This window comes from Eublepharis macularius, chromosome 8 (assembly GCF_028583425.1).
Source record: "Eublepharis macularius isolate TG4126 chromosome 8, MPM_Emac_v1.0, whole genome shotgun sequence".
Classification (NCBI taxonomy): Eukaryota; Metazoa; Chordata; class Lepidosauria; order Squamata; family Eublepharidae; genus Eublepharis; species Eublepharis macularius.
In genome coordinates, this window is record NC_072797.1 from 83,123,914 (window position 1) to 83,144,153 (window position 20,240).

The 20,240-nt window shown below is 44.6% G+C and overlaps 1 protein-coding gene across 1 annotated transcript in view; it reads left to right on the plus strand.

Annotated features, from left to right (window-relative positions):
• The first annotated feature begins 664 nt into the window (after positions 1–664).
• Positions 665–20,240, plus strand: part of ROR2 (receptor tyrosine kinase like orphan receptor 2) — a 288,338-nt gene continuing 268,762 nt past the window's right edge. The window contains exon 1 of the mRNA XM_054987005.1: positions 665–950. Within this exon, the coding sequence (XP_054842980.1) occupies positions 881–950 (70 nt within the window). The 5' untranslated portion in view covers positions 665–880. The remainder of the gene's footprint in view (positions 951–20,240) is intronic.

Sequence of the window (20,240 nt, forward strand, 5' to 3'; positions counted from 1 at the left end):
AAGCAGGGCATAAATGATGCAAAAAAATTAAAAATAAATAAAATTAGATTATGGAATTTGCTGCCCCAAGATGCCCCGTAAACGAGGAATGGCTAAATTCGTGGAGGATGTCCACAATCATGGCAGCTCAAGGGAACCTCCATGTCCAAGGGCAGCAAAGGAAGGCTACAGGCCAGGCCTCTTGCTTGCTTGTGGCCACTGCTGGAATTTCGATGGGCTCTCCGTGTGAACCAGCAGGCCTCTTCTTTTGTAGTTCGCTTAGCCCCTGTATAGGCTTAAGGCCCGCGCAGGATCTGGAGCGGCGCCCTGCGATTTACTCAGGATTACCACCTAATTCCCATCCGGTGGGGCACTGCAGGAGACGCGAGAAAGAGCTTCCTCGTTCCCTCGCCAACAGGTCGTTCGCTCTCTAGCTGCCCCGTGAGGGGAAGACGGTGCCCAGCTGCCCTCTGGCTCTTTCGGCGGGGCCCAGGCCAGGCCTTCCCCTCTTCTCCCGCCGGGGATGCCGAAGGAGGAGGAGTCACCCCCTCCTTGCCCGCCCCCCTCCACCCCTCGGGGCTAGCGGTGAGCCACGGCTGAGCAGCCGCTGGCCGGCGTGGAGCGAGGTGCGCGCCCAGCAGGCGGACTCAGCGGCTCTTTTTTCTCCCTCCCTCCTTGCCTCCTGCCCGCTCCCGGCAGCCTCCAGCGTGGCCAGCGCGGGGCGCAGATTCAGTCAGGGGAAGGCGCCGCCTGCCCGGCTAGAGACGAGCCGGCGCTCGGTTAGGCAGCATCCTTGGGAACCTCCGGCAGCCGCCACCTCGCCAGGAGAAGGAAGAGGCGACAAAGGGCTCTTTGTACGGCGCGGCGGCCTCTCGGTCCCTCGGCCCTGGCTGGCGTCAGCATGGGGGCAGCCCACGCCGCCTTCCTAGCCCTGCTGGCGGCGTCCTCGCTTCTCCCCTTCGACGCGGCAGGTAAGACCTAAGCGCCCGCCACGTCCGGGCGGCGGGAGCCCTTGCCTGGGGGCTGGAGCAGCAGCCCCAGCAGCACTGCGGACGCTCGATGAGCATGCGGCAAAAATGTTTTACTCGAGAGGAGCTTTAAGCTCGCGTCCAGTCGCGTGCTCTTCAGCTGAATGGCGGAGGTGGGGGAGCTTGCTCTCGAGTAGCTTTGTTCGTGTCGGTCGCGCGCCGTGTGGCGAACCGCTGGCTCGAAAGGACGGGTGTGGATTTCAGCTTGGCCGTTGGCGGCAAGAGCAGAAGAGTCTCACTCGCCCCCCCCCCTCCCACAAGTGTGGCAAGCCAGGGTAGTACAGAGTAGCGTGTATATTTTACTCCAGAGTAGCGTACTAGACAGACGACTAGTGAGCCGATTCTTTCAAGGCCAGTCTACAGACTTGATACAGACACCCGCTAAGTTGCTCCGGTGTAGCCTGGAGTGGCTCCGTAGTTTTCAGTGAGGCGAAGACGCGGGTTGAACTTTCGAAAAGTTAAAACGGAAAGTTGTCCGTTTTGAAAAAGTACGTCGTCGCTCGAGTTTATGTATTGCCTCTTACTTGGAGGTAAGACCGACTGAATCATTGGGCTCCCCACTTCATTGATCTGCTTGCTGAGGGTTAAGAAAAGAGCCTGCGAGGTTTTGTGACTTGAACTAATCTCGTTGGTTTAGGTCCCAGTTGCGAGGTTTTATCTGAGCGAGCTCGAACGCGCTCGCCTCGAGTAATTCTGTTGCCTTACATAAGAATATGGTCTGGGAACGACCGCTGATAGCTCCTATCCGCCTGGTGAATGAATCCTCTCTTAGCGGTATGCGCCATTCAGAGCCAGGAGGCTTACTTAGGAGCTCTGCGGATTCTTTATGTAGATCCTCATTGCGCTATGCTTCCCTCGCCCAACTCAGTTTAAAAGATTATTTTTGGTTGGCTTTAAAAACAAGAACTTTGTGTTGTGGAGGGAAAGAAGATGGGACGGTGAGTTAGAGAAGAGGGCTGTTAAAAAAACTTGGGGACTATTGTGTGGTTCTTCCCCTCAGTGTTTGTGGCCCCTTTCTCCTTAGGAGCACAGAGATATGGTTGCTGTAGATTGTTACGTTGGAAAGGAGAATCTAGAAAGGACAGGAAGAAAAGCGAAGACCCCCGCCTTTAATTAGGTGGTGTTTTTCTGGAGGGGGGCGTGGGACATGTTTAGCTTAGCTGGGAAGGCTCTTTGTTAGTATCTGAAAGGAGCCCAGGATGGGAAGCAAATGCTGCTTCTGTGGTTTTCCTTCCCCTTGGAGTGGCTTTCGTGCAGTATTTGGGGTGGCTGAATGTAGGCGGAGGGCCATTCTTGGCAGAAGCCTGCATGCGTGAGCAGCTATTCTCAGGGGCTTCATTGAGTTTCTCTCCCCCTCCCCCCCCCTCCCATAAGTATTTTTGTTTTGGGAGAGTTCCCGTTTCCTGTGTGTACCTGGCTGACCTAACCTAGGGACAAAAGGGGAAACCTCCGGGATCAGGAAACATTAGGACTCGGTTCAACAAGCCTTGCGATTGTTTGGAGAGCCTGAATTCAAGCGGCCCTATTAACATCTGACCTTGCGCTGGGGACGACTGGCAGACTGCTGTTGCTGCTAGTGAGCTGCTGCCAGTTAGTCCGGCATCGCTCTGTGTCCTAACAGCAGGGAGATTTATGGGAGCGATTTGGAGCCGGAGGAGCGGGAGCGTGTTGAGTGAACAGTCTGCGGTGGGAAGCCTTCGCAGTCCTTGCACAAGCACTTGCCTGAGTTTGCATTTTACGTTCCCTTGCAGAATTGTGGCGATGGCTTTTCAAGGTGGACACAACATTGTTTACTTTTTAGGTTTTCAGCCCCTCCCCCAAGTGGGGAGGAAAGAGCTGTTGGGCTCATTGATCCCTGGCTAAGCCATTATCTGGTCAACATCCCCCCTCCCCCACTCTTCTCTGACAGTTTTGACTCCCTTATATTCCAGTTCTGGAGCAGGGTTCAAGTAAATGGCAGGGAGATGAAAAAAGGCCTTCCCTTTGACATCATGTTTAATCACTTAGCAGTGAAGTAATATGGCTGATAGCTAGTGACTCTTTCTTATTATTTTTTAAATTGGCATTAGCTTTGCCCCACACAGCCAATAGCAAACAGGCTCTGCCCCAGTGGAGACCAGGGCTGCAGATTAGAGCACGCCTGTTAATCAGTTGCATGTTTAAAAGGACTTTCCTTGCTTTTGTGTAATGCTCTAATCCATTTACTTCTCTCCAGGAGGTGACAGATGCCTAGCTTTCCTGTTATTCAGCTCTGGGGTTCCATAGTCATGCCATTTGTTGCTTTATTGGGGGGTGGGGGTGTAGGGTGGTTTTTTTTCTGTGCTGGGACAGCATGGCTACCTTGAAGGACTCTAGGGAAACAGAGCAGAATCAACAGGCGCTCAAAAGGTGCAAGCACTCACTGCTTCTTCTAGCTTGGAGGCAGGGGAAGCTTCAGTCATGATTGGTCCCACTCTGGGAATGCCCAGAGGTGTGAGAACAAGATTGAAATACCTCCACACATCCAGGGTAGGGATATGTTTGAAAAATTATGGGGATTATTTATACAGACTTTGTAAAAGTGCTTGGGGAATGCTCCAGCAAGGGTGACAGGCACTCTGTGTTTGCTGGTGTTGCAGCCTCAAAGGAGATGCAGCCTTTCATCCCACCCCCATTTCCTTTGAACAGCTGGATCTGTTTTAAAGAGGCCAGGAGTGAAGGACAAGGAGGCTGGCTTTTTCTGCCTCTCACTATGAGAGGGTCTCCTTCCTCCTCTGACAGATTTTAGGCAGTTCTAAATTTCCTGCACTCAGTGTCATAATGGAGCCTTGTTCTTTTTAACAAGTGTTGCTTTTGCGCCGATAACTTTACTGACCTTTGTGCTATTATGAATAAAATGCTTGTTTCTTCTTCTTCTTCTTTTTTTTTTAGAAAACTGAAACTACTTAGGAATGCTATCTTGGCAAAATGTTGCAAACATTTTAATTGAGAAATAGGCACAGCTGGGTGTCTGTTTTCCTTCAGCTAATCCTCTCCTTTCCCTTGAAATGCCAAATTTTAAGGATTCTGTATTCCTCTCCTCTCAGGGGATATGTTGTATGTGTAAGTTTCCAAAACACTCCCTTAAGGCAGCGGTCTCACTCTCCGGGCTTATGAAGTGGTGCTGCATGAACTCCTCTAAAAAAGTACATTCCATATAGTTCCAGATAAGGAAGAGTTCTTTTGCTCCATTTTGAGTATTAGCTCTTTCTGTGATTTACTTCTGAGGCTTTCTGTGAAGGTAGATGAAGGCTGCTTCCACAGGGATGTTTTGTTTCTCCTTTGGTTCCAGACTGGATCACATTTTTTTTAAAAAAATATCCACACAAATCTTTCTCTGATGGTCCACTTTGCAGGTTTTCCCTTGGTTTGTGCTGATCATTCCCACACCTGCATTACTGTGATTTTTTTAAAGTGTTGCAGTCTGGCACATTTGCACACCTTGATGGGAAAGTATGCGTTTTGAAAGGTCGTGGCACCAAAACTCTGGAGCACTGTCCCCAGGGACACTCATCTGTCCCCTTGAGTTGCTGTCTTCCACTGGTGGGTGAAGACTTTCTGGTTTCATTTGACATTCCTTCAGTGATCCTTCTTTCCTGCCTCATGTTTTAATTGCTGTCTTTATGGTTTTGTATGTGTATCTTTATCATTGGTTTTCTTAGTTATAGTGATGTGTTTCTGTCTGGTTTTAAAGCCATGTTTTAATTATATATGTTTTAAATCTGTCACCTTGCCTTGAGGGCAAAAAAGTGAGGTATACATTTGGAAAATAAAATAAGGGCCCCGCCTACCTTTTTTTTTTGCCAACCCCTTTATGGCCACCATTTTTTTTGTTGTGCCAGTGAAAGGCTTTGTTTAAAAAAAGGTTATTGTGCTATAATGCAATGATATCTATTTAGACTGATAGTTCCCCTGAATTCACAGCTTTCCTTTAAACAGAGTAAATCTCTTGCTTTTTTGTGTGTGGTAGCGATACAAGAGGAAAGAGGCAGACAAGTTTTGTTCAGATGGCATGGAAGGGGGAGGGGAAGATGACTGGAGCAGGGGAGGGGGTACTCATGTGGATGCTTTGTTGCAGCCATTATGGAAACAACAAGGAAAATCATTGCTGTGTGCATGCAGCTGAGATGAGGAATGTGTGTTAGTTACCACTGGGTTGATCCCCATGTTACAACGCCCACTGGAAGCTGGACAGCACTACAGTAGTACAGTAAGGGAGTGGTGTGAGCCCTTCACACGTGAGTCAGGTCATAAATGCTTGATTACTCAGAGAGCCTCTTATTTCTGATACGGAATTTGCACAGAGGTCCCTTCTGTATGGTGGAAGGGACCTGTTTGTGCTGCTTTTCCACAACAGTGCCAGTTCTCGGTGAATATAATAAGTTGACTATGAAATTGAGTAAGCTGCACAGCTTTCTATGTTTAATCAGGATGGTTTAATGAAAAATAAAAGGGGTGTTCTCACTCTGAGAGAGGAAGGCATCTTGACATGAGTGATATTAATCCATCAAGGAGGCTGAACTTAAATTCTTCTAGATTTCCTGTCTCATGGGCAGTCACCCATTTCCTCAGTTCATTCCCTTGTCAAGGAGAGCAGGCTTTAGTAGGAGCTGTTCAACAAGGCTCCTACAATTCAGCAGAAGACTCTTAATATTTCTGTTCCCACTTATTTCTTCCTTCTAAAGCTCCTAGTTTGCCTTTGGTTCTCCTCCCGCCCCCACCTTCTGAGGTGTCAGCTGAAGCGCTGGAGGATGCAGAGAATTTTGTCCAAATCTCGGATGGCTTCATCTTCCCCTTGTTGTCCTAAAAACAAGACTAAGGGACTACTCCCCGGCACAGTAGAACAGGCACAGACCTGAAGGAGAGCAGCCAATGGCAGATGAAAAAAGGTGGCAAGAAGAACATGTCGCATAATTCGACTATACTGTGGCAGAAGTCTTCTCAGCAGCTGCTCCTTTTGGCGGGAAGATCCATGGCATATAATGTAGGAAGAGTTTAGGTCCTTGCAAAAGCAGGCTGTACCTTCCCCATGAGAGAGCCAGAAAAAATATTGCTCACATTTCTCCTACAGATCATATCCCCCACCTTCTTTCAGATTATTTTGATGGCAGAGTAGGGAGGATTTCTCAGATGGGGGCGGATTTCAGAACTTCGGCCATGATTCACTAAGCTGGCACAAAAACTTAGGGTAGTGCTTAGACCCCAGCCTTTTCAGTTATCCACAGACTTCACAATTAGGGCATCAGCCAGATCGTCTGTTTGCCAGACCCTCCATTCTTTGGGCTAGAAAACTAGTTCAGTTGATTCCAGAGGAATGCAGAAAGATCAAGAAAGGAGCCAGTAGGCCTCCTTTAAAGTGGTCGTCTTTATGGCTGATGTCACCTTGAACACTCTTCTGTTCTGATGTTGTGCCATGACATTGGTAGTCTCCGCATGTAAAAACCTATGGCTTTGGGCATCTTAGCATCTTTTCCATTCCAGCAAGACAAAAACTTTTTGGAGACAACTTGGACGACATCCTGGTAGAAACCAAGAATAAAAAGAAGGCTATGCCTAGAGCCTACAGGATAGATGATAAAGAGCAGAATCTGTCACATTCCTTTTGGAACCAGAATATGCTACAGCATTTCAGGGGTGGCCAATGACGCTCCAACTGGAATAGAACCAGACATGTATAATACCAGTCTAAAAATAACCAACCATAACCTTTTAATGCCAATAAACAAGCCACAGGAAAAGAGAGCATAATGCTGAATCTCCACAAGTGGAAGGAAGATTAACCAACTTTTTCCTTCAGTAGAGCTTGTCCAACATGGACCAATGAGTTATGTCTGGATTGGCATTGAGAGATTGTATCTCACATGCTTATCAAGCTCACAAGGTTCAGGCACCACCTAGAATTACAGTCCACTCCATCTGTTGTGCTGTGACTTAACACAGCATTAGATGCTGAAGCTCCTGTTGAAGAGATCTATAATGCGGCCATGTGGTAATTGCTATTGACTTTTGTCAGTCACCTTTTCCCTCCCAGGCCAGAGTGGCTCCCTGATACACTGAGGAGTTGTGACGGATAAAATGGGAGTTGAGATGGCTAGAGCAAGTGTGGCAGTGGATCCATGACAAAATAACAAGACATTTATGAAGGCCTATGAGGTGGCAGTGAAAGCCCCCAAAAGAGTACTTCCATTGCATTTGTGAGCTCTTGCCCGGCTCAGTTATTTAGGATAATTTGGTCATTGACATCCCTCTGACAAGGGACACAGAAAATTGTTAATTTGGTGATTAGCTGTGAGGCTTGTGGTAGCCATTTCACAGATAAGATCGTGTTGCTTAGCCAGGATCTGCCAGCGACGGTTGATACAGTATGTGAACTGAAGGCCCCTTGTCCAACTTCAGTGCTGATATTAGTTCAGTTCAGGCAACTCTCCCAGGATGAGGTGGACAGGATCCTACATGTTGTGAAGCCTACCATGTGCCCACTGGATCTGTGTCTGTCATGGCAGGTGAAAGGATACGGGCCCCTTGAAGTGACATCATTAAACTGTCTGATTCCAGGCTCATTGAAGGAGGCAGTGGTGCAGCCCTTATTGAAGAAACCATCCCTAGATTCAACTGATCCAGCCAATTACTGCCCAGTTTCAAATCTTCTGTTTCTGGGTAAGATAATTTCAAGAGTGGTGGCTGACCAACTCCAGGTGTTCCTGGAGGATTCCTCTATCCTGGACCCATTCTAGTCTAGTTTTCACCCTGGCCATGGGACAGAAACAGCATTGGTCGCCCTCACAGATGACCTATGTTGGCACCTGGATCAAGGTGGGTTGGCACCACTGTTGTTATTGGATCTTAAAGTGATATTTGACATGGTCGACCATGATCTTTTTGACCCACTGCTTCACCACCATGGGGATACATGGGACAGCTTACAGTGGCTGGGCTCCTTTCTCCACGGTCGGGAACAGAAAGTGATGCTGGGGGAAGCTATGTTGGCACACCATTCATTGGTGTGTGGTGCCCCTCAGGGAACGATTCTTTCCTGATGTTATTTAACATCTATATGTGCCCTCTCGCCCAGGTGATCTGTAGTTTTGGGCTGGGTTGCCACCAGTATGCTGATGACACCCAGCTATGTCTGTTCAGGGACAGCTGTCTGGACATTACACTGGATACTCTGGCCAGGGGCCTGGACACTGTGGCTGTGTGATTGAGATGGAGTTGCCTGAAGCTGAACCCTCTGAAGATGGAGGTCCTGCATCTGGGTTGTGGTACGTTGAGTTTGGGGATCTGACTCCCAACCCTTGATGGAGTGTAGTTAGTGTCTTCGCAAGTGGTGAAGAGCCTGGGCATGATACTGGATGCCGTGCTTTCAGTAGAGGCCCAGGTCATGGCAGTTGCAAGGTCTGGCATACCTGCAGGACTGCCTCTCTCAATATGTCCACTGGAGGGCTTTATGCTCTGTAGATAAGCAGTTGCTAGTGGTCCCTGGCCCAAGGAATGTTTGCCTCGCCTCGACCAGGACTAGAACCTTTTTGACTCTGGCTTCTGATGGAGATCTGGGCCCTGAGGGATCTGTTACAGTTCTGCAGTGCCTGTAAGACAGAAATGTTCTGCTGGGCCTTTGGTTGAGGTGTTGGCAACCATCCCTCCTGACTGCCACACCTTATGTCCTGCTGTCATGGATATTTTTATTTTGGCTTGCAACCAATAGCTTTTTTGCAGCCTTTTAATAGCAGGTGCCCTGTATTGCTGATTTTATATGTACTGTATTTTTTTGGTGTTTTAGCATGTTTTAATTTGTATGATTTTTAATTGTTGTGACCTGCCCTGAGCCTGTTTGCAGGGAGGGTGGGGTATAAATATGTTTAAATAAATAAATAAAAATAAGCAATCTCCCCTCCTCCAAACGTGCAGTAGAATGCCTTTGGACATGCCATGGCAAGATGCACTCCCCCTCATAGCAAGAAAGGAACATTGGCATTTATAGTGAGGGTTCTTTCTGCTTTGAGGGAGAGTATCTTGTCCCACCCCGTTTTAAGGAAGGGATGACAAATTGTTTTCTGTCTTCTTTATTATTGCCTTCTTGCTTCCTGTCCTAACAAGTTATTTGAAATTTTTGAATGGTTAACTTAGTTTTTCAGTATAGATGCTGGTTCAGGAGTCATCCGAAATGGCTGCCTCTGCCCAGGAGACAGAAAGTTTATAAGAATTTTTGTTCTGCCTCATTGATGGGTGGTTGGGCATCACTCATGTCAAGATATCCTTCCTTCCCCAGAGCAGAAGTAGCCCTCACAGTGAGTGCCAGTGTTTGTTTCTAGTTAATCCTTCTGCCTAAGCATTATTATTCATTTATTATTTAAAAAACATAAGAACCCTGCTAGATCAGACCAGTATTCTGTCTAGTCCAGCATCCTGTTTCACACAGTGGCTAACCAGCTACTCTAGAGAGCCAACAACAGGGTATAGAGGCTGACACATTCCTCTAATGTTGCCTCCTGGGACTGGTATTCAGAAGTTTACTGCCTCTGAATGTGGAGGTTCCCTTTAGTCACCAGGGCAGTAGCCACTGATAGATGTATCCTCCACTACATTTTTATCACACCCTTCCAAGATAATGAGGGAAGCATATATCCTTGGAGGTACAGCATGATGGAAACAAACAAAATTCCATTGAATTCAGTAGGAATAACTTCTGAGTTAGTTTAGGATAGTAACATATTTATTTGAATGTAAGGCTCCCTACATCTAGCCTACATAGCTACAGTATGTGCAGGCATGTAGCTTCTACATGGTGAGGCTGATTGTGCGGACTTTCAAAACTAATAATCACTCTTCTTCCCATTTTGAAACCTTGAAAAAATAGAATATTTATTTATTTAATGTCATTTATAGTCTGCCTTTCTCACTGAGACTCAAGGCGGATTATGTAGTGTGAGATTAGCACAGTCAGTATCAAGGACATTTTAGTAAACAATACCATAGGGTAAATAAATGTAAATTTACAAAGACATAACATTAGCAAAAATCCAATACAGAGTTGAAGAAATGTTGAAACAGAGCATAAGCAATTCTAGGACTGACATTAGACAACACAGAACTACTCAGTAGCGTCATACTTGAAGCAACAGATAGTACGTAAGGCAACATAGTGGTGAAGTCTGTGGGCCCTAATTCATTAGTGAAGCATCTCTTTGAGACCACCTCCCTAGAATAGAGTCCTCCTATCTGAGTAAAAATCCATTTTGAATAATTCAGTTTTGCTTTGTTTGTGGAAAGCCAGGAGAGTGGGGGCTTTCTTGACTTCTTCAGGCAGGCCATTCCATAGGATGGGGGCCACCGCAGAGAATGCCCATGTATGTACAGTTGTTGATTTCGCCCATGTGCAGGGTGGCACTTGCAGGAGACCCTGTTCAGATGAGCGAAGCTGCTGTGGAGGAACATAGGGAGAGAGATGGTCCTGTAGGTATGCTGGACTAAGGCCATGAAGAGCTTTGTATGTGATAGCCAGTACCCTGAACTGAGCATGGTAACTGATAGGTAGCCAGTGGAATAATTGCAGGATGGGAGTGGTATTCATGCTCCTGCTCACTCCTGATAAAAGCTGAGCTGCAGCGTTTTGCTCCAACTGGAACCTCCTGGTTAACTTAGACAGGAGACCTATGTATAGTGCATTTGGGCTCATAAGAGACTGTTGTTGATACCATATAAATGTGCTCACAGTAAAGGTGTGTACCCTTGCATTAAAATGGCTTATCTATTTTAGATCCATGTTAATTTTAGAAGAACATATTTTCAACTTAATTACTCTTCTTTGGATGCATCAGTGGCTGCTTGCAAATGTTAGACTTTTAATGATGCATCTTTTTTAAAAATTCAAAAAAGTAATAGCGCATAAAAACCCCTGGAATTTGCAAGTAATTTTTCAAAAAAAGACACTGAACACTATTTCTTCTTTTTATGTAAAGTTTGACGATGGCTCTCCAGACAGTAATTTAAGAATCACATTAGTTAACTAGGAAGTAAATAGATCACCTTCATATAACAATGCTGTGTATAGAAGACTATCAATCACTTATTGGTCTAGTCAGCTTTAAACTATAACATATGGTTGTGAAAACAATGTGGAATATTATTTTTTAATTAATGAAAGAATACTTCCAAGAAAAAAACCAGTATAAAAAGAAAACGTGCAAATAGATTGTGCTATATGACTGTCACATGGAATTATGAAGTAAACGAATGTCATAAAGTGACTTTCAATTATACATTGTCGTCAGTGTATACTGGTTTACTTGAAGCATAAAACCCCCCACTGGTTCTTCCTTCTGAACATATTCTTCATTCTAAGTATTCTCAGCCAAGCAACAAACATCTGTCCTGCAGGGAAGCATACAAAAATGTTCTCATACAATCACACACATGTAGCCTGATGCTGTGTGTGAAGATCTGTGGTTAAGATATTTAGTGCTAGTATTAAAGAGGATACTTCTTATCACTCCAAAGATTGGAAGTATATTTTCCATTGGCAAATTCATGTTCCCAAAGTTGTGCTGGGGGTGAAGGGGAGGAATGTTTGTGGTTAAAAAATTGAGTAGGGAGGATACTTAACCCTCTCACACCAGATGATTTTTCCTTTAGTGGACTTCTGGTGTCAGAGCCTGGGCTGAGAGAGATGAGTCCCTGCTGGGAGGCCATTTGCAGGGGAGTGTTAGTGGATGAAGAATCAGCTCTCTGCTACCCAGTTCTTTCTAGAATATGTCATTGCATTTTTTTGTCAGGAAAGCAGGGACTGCCAACTGTTTTTTTCACAGCATGATATTGTGCAGTGACATAGCATACAGGGAGGGAAGGACAATAGGCTAAGGCTACAAAGAAAAGGTGTGAAAGAAACCCACCACAGTTAAGTCTTAAAAATGCTGCTACATATGATCATGAAGTTTAGTATGGAACATATTAATTATGGGGTTTTTGCTATCTCTTAGAGCAAGTTTTGGGAGTGCGTGGGTAAACATGTTGGGAAACTTTCCTTCTTACCTTGCTCTCCCCATCCAGAGTATTATAGGTTCTTAGGGACTTGAGCTGAGCATTTATTAAACATTCTGTGGCTGGGGTTGGTGGGTGGGATGCAATTATCATGCTTGGCTCTTGTTAGATTGTATCTGTTGCATAATTTACAAACTAATATTTTGTTATTGCATTCTTGGGGAGCCCTTCAGGTATGGAACAAAATTCAAGACCAACAGCATCTTAAAGACCAGCAACATTTTAGAGGGTATAAGCATTCATGAGTCAGTTTGCTGTTAAAGAGAGTAAATGAAGGGTCCAAGAGGAGCCATGTGGTGCAAGGGGATGTGAAGGCAGGGTTTCTTTTAACCCCCCTTTCCCCATCACCTGTCTCCATTGCTGTGTCTGATTTTTCTTTCCTCTTTGTGAGTGCTGATCAAAGACTGTAGACCTAGAGCCTGGACAAATTAAGGGGGCTAATCTAGGGTGAACTGACAGGAGATCACATACAATCCCTTCTAAACTTTCCCCTCAGTCCAGCAATAGATTCCCAAGCTCCCACTGATAAACGAATGAAGAGTACCGTTTAATAAACGGTAGTGGTTGGTATGGCTCAGTGGTTGGTAAGGCTAAGTGTAATAATTGAGATGGCTGGGTAACTTGGTGAAGTTACTTAGTGCATGTGAGGAGACCAACATGGTTTCTGAGGGGATTTGTACTTCTTCCCTTCTCCTGTGGACTCACATGGATAACTTTTAACAAAACATAAATAAATCTGTTCAATAGAAATGTTAAAAGGCTTATTTTAGTCGGTAAGTGAGATGGTGTAAAAGCATTTTTCTTTTCACAGCTGAGCTGGGTTGCAGTTCCCATAAGAATTGTTACAGCATCACCTCACACCCAGAGGTGGCTGTTTTACCTGGTAAATAAGTAGATTAATTTTATCTGGGAAAGGCTCACTAAACCATGGGATATCTGGTCCCTTTATTACAGCCTTTTACCACATTGATGTACTTGGATGTCCCCTGTCCAGGCCCCACCCATTCCCAGTCCAGTCACCCTGGAACTCACTCAGGAGACAAAGCTAGATGATCTTTGAATCCTGCCTTGATCCTTCCACAAATTCACAGCCTAGCACTCTAAGATAAGCCGACCTGCCTCGTACAGGTTAGGTATCCCTGCCTCTCTCTATATCCCTGGTTAAAACTCTCATCTGAGTTGACCACCCCTTTCCTTTCCTCCTCACAGAGGATCCACAGCCTCTCATTGACTGGAGTCTCTAAAAATTTGTGGACACACCCTGAGATCAGGGATTGCCAGTGATGCCTGGAAGGCAGAACTGGAACTCATCCATCACAGGGGAAGAGATGGAGTAATTTGGAAATTCCTCCTCCTCTTTAATTACTTACCAAACTCAAGGTGGCAGATGGAGTTGTCCTGGAATTACAACTAACAGAGATCAGTTCACCTGTAGGAAATAGTAGCTTGGGAGGGCAGAATGTATGGCAGCACACCCCTGCTGACTATTCTCCTCCCCAAATTCAGCTCTCCCTAGGCACTGATCCCCAAATATCCAGAGTTGGCAATCCTACCTCTAATCGAGGATAATTGTATAATCCTATGAGGCTGATCAAGCTCTTTCTTTGGTTATCCCCTTAACTGCTCTAAACAACCTGTGTCCCCTGGAGCATGTTTGATCATCATTAGATTGCTTTTTTCCTGGTGTGTGGGTATAATTTTGCAATTTTTCCTGCATACCCATGGAATATCCCAAATATGGGCAACCCCTGCCTTCATAATATAGCCTCAGTCATGAAGTTACTGCTAGAAACAGTTTTGCTAATACTTTAAAAAAAATTCAAAATGATTACTGTTGTGGCTGAGAAATTCACCTAGAGAACATTTTGCTAGTTTTCAGAATAAAGGATTAAGACCACAGTCCTTTGTATACCTGGAAATTAGCTCTACTAAATTTAATAGACGTTACTTCTGAGTAAACTGTTGTATAATTAGGGCCAGTAGTGCTAGTGTTGCTTATGGACTATCCTGGCTTCATCTACTTTTTTATGCGTTTTGTGAACCTTGCAGTATTGTGTAAAATCTCATGCTACAAAACCCAGCCACCTTCATTTACAATTAGAATAACAAGTTAACAACTGTATTATCTTCTCCTCTAGTCAAGAAGCAGATAAGGCTTCCAGTGATTTTGTAAATTGTGTTTTCGTAAATAGCAGGTCTGTCACAAATGTTTTTCTTTACAGTCTCTTTTCTTCTACAAAAACATAGTAATGCAAGAGAGTGGGGATGGCGGTGGTGGAAAGAAAATTGACAAACATGGGAGATTAATCCTGTTTAGGTAACTCTTCGTTGTTTGCAGGAAATATGATCTTTTGTTAAAAAAACACTTCACTTTGCTTGAGGATTTGGTAGCATTCAACGTCTGCTTTTTGTGTGGAATAAATTTGATTACTAATTACAAATTGAACATTGAAGTTCTGGGTGGCTAGGGCATAGACATGCAAACTGATTTTGTTTCCTCTGTACTCGATAACTGTGCGTTTGTTCATTAAGTTTTATTAGGGTTTCTTGCGTGTAGCTTGAATACCGGTTGCCAAGGAAGAAGTTTGTGTTCAGTGAAAATTATATGTTAGAAGCATGTATTGCCATAACCATATAATTAAATGCTAAACAGTGTTTTGTATTTAGTACGTTGTTCTCAGAGCCCCTAACATCACAAGCTCAGCCATCATTTCAAAGGAAACAAACCCACTTCTAGCTGGTCTTTATCCGTGTATCTTTGCATTGCTGAATATTCTCTAGAAAAGGAGTTTTCAGTGTTTCTCTACATGTATGGTACTGTTGTAAAGTGCTTCTCTTGTGTAAAGAAGGAGGTGCAACTGAAGCTTGTTTATACTCTCTGGGGTTTTGCTTTATAAGGGAAGCTGTCATTAAGCTCATCTGTCTAGAAAGTATGCAAGTGCCCAAATCTTCTAATCCAGTAAGTCCAAACTTGTTATGGCTTCAAAGACAAGGAATGGCTGGCTTTTGCTGCAATGAAAGAAGAGGCATTGTTTGTTAATCCTGCTTTTTATTGTTATTTAGACTGCTGCCCCTTGTTGCATCCCTAGTAACCATTTGGAACAAATAGCAATTTGACTTTTCTTTGTTTTTGGCTGAACTATGTGAGAAGTTTGAAGTCAAAGGCCCTTCCTAACTTATATTGCCCTGGCCTTTTTTTCTTTTTGCAAGTTACAGTCGGAGTCTTCGGCATTATGACTGTAGTCCTGGACAACTAGATGGTTTCTTTGTGGACACTAGCATGTTGAATGCGCGGGGGCTGGGAGGCAATCTTTACCTGGAGCAGGATATTTGATGGATTCACTATTTCAGCTCAAAAAGGAGCTGGTAGATATGGGGGTTGGAGTTTTCCAAGATAGGCAGTGAGTGTCCTTGCCAAATACTGGCTATCTAATCTCCATAGCAACTTGAGAGTTGATGATGCAAGGGGCATTGTTTCACTATTAGTGTGCAATACCAGATTTGTGAGGCACAAAACTGCATGCCTCTCCAGGATGTTACAGGAAGAGAAAATTGACTTGTATAACAGACGTGATTGGGGGAAAAAATGACATGGTGTCTGTCCCAAATGTGGTCCTCCACCAGCCCTGCATAGGTGGTTGGAGAGGAGTGGTGGCTATTATCCTCCATGAGTCCTTCACCTTCTGCAAACTCCCAGCACAAACTATCACTAGCATTGACTGTATGCTCCTCACGTTAGGGACTGAGGATAGTTTAGGCATACTGTTTGTTTACTGGCTGCCTAGTTCCATGGTAGGCACCCTGTCTGAGTTAGTGGAGTGCTCTTACGTGTAGTGTTGGGAAGACTTTAGATTGATTATTTTGGAGGACATCAACATTCATGCAAAGGATACCATGCCAGGGCCGGCCAAGGATTTATAGCTTTTTTCACTGTCTTGAGCCTCTCAAATCATGATGGACCCCAACACATGAAAGAAGGTCACACCTTTGACAACATTTTGCACTGAGCCTTTGAGGGGAGGTCTGGTTTCAGGGTTGGAAATTTAGCCTGAGCCATGGTCTGACCACTGACTCAAAGAGAGGGTGAATGTTGTTCTGAGATGCCAATGGGAAGGGGAGGGCAGGTTAAAATGCTCCACTTATGGAAGCTCATAGATCCTCCTGGATACCAGAACAGTGTTGGGGATTTTAGGGTTCCAAATACATGCTTTATTGAGACTGCAGTGGGAACTTGGAATGTGAAGCTCATTGCAGCTATTGACTCCTCACTAACCTCTTCCGCCCTTGGGGTGGAACCTGCCCCCCTCCCAGTTTATTACGGAGCGGGGTGACTTAAAGAGAGCTGGGAGACAACTGGTGGAATACTCATACTGCATCTGACAGATTGTTCTATGGAGCCCATTGGAAGACACATTAAGAAGCAGTTACAGCAACTTCTCTGCTAACATTGCGTTAGCTAGTTTACAACCATTCCTATTGTTTAGGATAGCTCAGCACGTGCTTATTCCTAAATCTGAGTTTTTATTGCCTTAGAAATAGGCAATTAGTTGTGATATTCTTGTCTTTTTTCTGATAAAATATTATGAATAAACCCTGATCAGGGTGTCAGTTTTAACATAAGTCAATAAAAAGTAATGTCTAATGTATCACTGGGTCAGTTTATAGGTTATTTTGACCAAGTTTCCATGATGGACATTGACAGGATCCTGTAATCTGTGAAGGCCACTCACTCTTTGTGCCCTGGATCCTTGCCCATCCTGCTTAAATCATGTAAGGACCACATCAACAAGCCCTTCATGTCTAACGTAAAATCAGTCACTAACCCAGGGCACTTTACCTCAGCCACTCGAAGAGGTGGTTATCCACTACTTAAAAAATCATCCCTACAGAAAAATGATGTGGCTAGTTATCACCCAAACTCTAATATGTCTTTCCTAGGCAAAGTGATTAAGAGAGCAGAGCAGTAGTGGGATCTCATCTGCTCTGGACCCTTTTCAGCCTGCTTCAGATTAGACTATAGGACAGAGATGGCTCTAGTAGCTTTAGATGATGACCCCCATCTGAAAGCAGACAAAGATGTTTTCTCTTTGTTGCTTCTGCTGGGTGCAGCCTTTGATATAGTGGGCCATGCCATCTTGTTGAGGCATTTGGATACAGAAGTAGGTATTGGAGGATATGCTGTGGACTGATTAAAATAATTTTTTACAGACTGGACTCAACGGGGGTAACCATTGGAGACCAGTTGTCATCAGCATGGTATATATCCTGTGGGGTTCCACAGGGTGCAATCCTATCCACCTACAGTAACAATACTTGACTACTGTAATGCAGGGTACATAGGTCTCCTTTCAAAGTCAGCTTGGAGTTTCCAGAATGCCATAGCTCAGTTATTATCAGGAGCTAGGTTGGAGCATGCATATTACTCCCATTTTGCTGTTCCTGGGTCCAATTCAAGGTATTGGTCATCACATACAGAGTCCTTCATGGCTTTGGTCACTCATATCTGCAGGACTGCCTCTCCCCCATGATCTGTCATGACAGCTTCACTTATCAGAACAAGGCCTTCTGCCAGTGGCACCCTGTAAATGGCCAAACCAACATATGTATTCTCTGTTGTGGCCCCCACCCTATGGAATGGCCTTATCGATGAGGTAAGGAAAGCTTTCACTATCCTTGCATTCTGCAAACTATGCAAAATTGAATTATTCAGGTGGGCATTTTTACATAGGTAATCTGTACTGAAACAAAATGATTCAGAAAGATAGCTTTTGGTAAAAGGAGTAGGGACTGTATACCATACTACTGCATATAACACATACTTGCTATTGTTGTATCTGATCCTACTATGTAATTTCTGCATAATTTAATGTCGTGTTAATGCTTATGCTTTGTTTCAGCTCCATTGTAGATTTCTGTGTAGTCCAAATCTTATTGCATTGTTTATTGAATGCCTCATCCTGTTGATTGTATTGGTCTACTCTGTGTAATCCACCGAGAGTCTCAACAAATAATGTAAATAAATAAAATTTTAAAAATAACATGTAATTAGTTTCCTCCAGTACCCTCATTTTGGAAAAAAACCCATAAGCCTCTCAAAAGTTGTTATATTTTCAAAATACAACCACCACAACAACACCCCCCCCCAACAGATTGAAGTCCTGCACTCTTAACCACTACACCAAACTGGCTGTCAGGTTTTTGTTATAATCTGTTTTTAAATTTACAATGTAAAAGGCTCAAAACATTTCTTTATATTGTTTTTGTTCAAATACATTTAAGAAGTGCTAAGATTTACACTGAGAACTCATTTGACCATTTGAAACAAAACCCTTGAGAAACAAAATCCCCGAGAAGTGTTCATGTAACAAGTGAAGATTAAATTGGTCTTTGGTTATGTAGGTGAACCCAATCAAGTAGTTAGGTGTGATAAACAGAAATGAGAGTGTGATGTAAGAAAACAGCGAGATGACTTTTGGAGAGAGATCTTTGTTTGCCAAGTGCCCTGTGAAGCATTTTAATGCTTTAAGTAGCTTTAAGGAGGAGCTTTCAAGAAGTTAGCAGGATTTTTTGTGAGTGTTCATATGAGCAATGGACTTCAGAAAAGAATGCACTGTTAAATTATTGGGCTGCTTTGATCATCATGAATATGGCTTACCTTTTATATAGAACTGTTGGTGAGTTCCTTGCTCAGATGCAAACTTACTCTTCTTGGTCCTTTCTTGTCCTGTAATTTGTTCCTTTTAAAAAATACTGCTCATGTGGTGATATTGCTCATGTGGTGACTGCTCAGCTGCTTCCTTGTCAAAACCAGCTTCAGGGACCAGCAAGATTAGAATTTTCTGGGATCTGAAGACTGACAAAGGCTTAGTGCCCCAACTAGGCTGATGTGCTCACTTTGCATGGGCAACCAGCAAGGATGGAAATGTTGTTAAAGAATTCTCAAGCACCCCAAGATACAAGAACATTAGAAATTATTAATTATAGTTATTTTATTTTAAAAGTCACACATTTGTTGTCTAATATGTCTCATTCCGATCACTGTTTTTGTTCTTTCAAGTAAAAAAAGTTTCTCCCTCTGAGGCGGAGGACATCTTGGGTGATTCCCACCATCCAATCAGGGAGGCAAGAACTAACTTTCTTCCTCTTCCTGTCTAGCCTGTGGGACCACCCTCTCTCCAGTTCTGTTCCTGCCTCCAGGGAGAGCAGTTCTTCAGCAGACTAGCTCTGCTGCCTTTTTTCTCTCTATCTCTTACTTATCTTTCCTCTTCCTCAAACCATTCTTTACCTTACTCCTTACTTACTTCATTACCTTACTCTCCTCCCATTTCCTCTTCTTTTACTCCTCTTGCCAAAGAAAGAAAAGAAGAAGACGATATGGTCTCCAGAGAGTCATCGGATTCTGAGGAAAGCTCCATGGAGGAGAATATGGGCTGTTCCCACAGAGCCGTCCTACCGGCGGCGGGAACAGGCCCAGCCGGCACCAGCATGCCTCTGAGGCTGTATGGGTTCCCCGGCGAGGAAATGGCCTTGGAAGAGACGCAGGCCTCTATACAGCCCCATCTTCCACAGAGGGAGCTTGTTAAAACAGCGTGCCTCAGCCAGCCAGCTGAGAACAGTGCCACCTGGTGAAGCTCAATTTTGGCGGGAAACAATGCGATGCGCTTGCCAATCTCCTGGCAGGAGAGACACGGCTGAAACAGTCCAGGCAGTCCCTGGCTGTTCCCATGGAGTCGTTCTGCCGGCCGTGGGAACAGATCTTGTTGGCGCCGACAAGCCCTCGAGGGCGGCCCGGCTCCCCGATGCACAAGCGGCAGAGTCTGAAGACAGGCCAAAAAAAAAAAAAAAAGCTCCAGCCAACAAGCCCAGGAGGGCCACGTAAGTGTTCCCCCGAGCGTGTTATACCTCCAGCAATTATTCCTGTCAGCAATTAGACTGACTATGAGGGAGGAAATCCTGTCACTTTGCCAGTTAGAAGCACCTTGGCCCTATAAAGATTCCAGAAATCTCCTCAGCCCTGGCACCATGTGAATGTGCCCATGCCAATCTTCTGGCTGGAGATTTTTACAGCAGGCCTTTCCCCTTTGGATCTAGCCCTGCCTTTCCCTGTCAGATGGGTAATGTATAAAGGGCGCAAATTTGCCAGTGTCTTTGAACCTTTTAACTCTTAAGACTAACCAG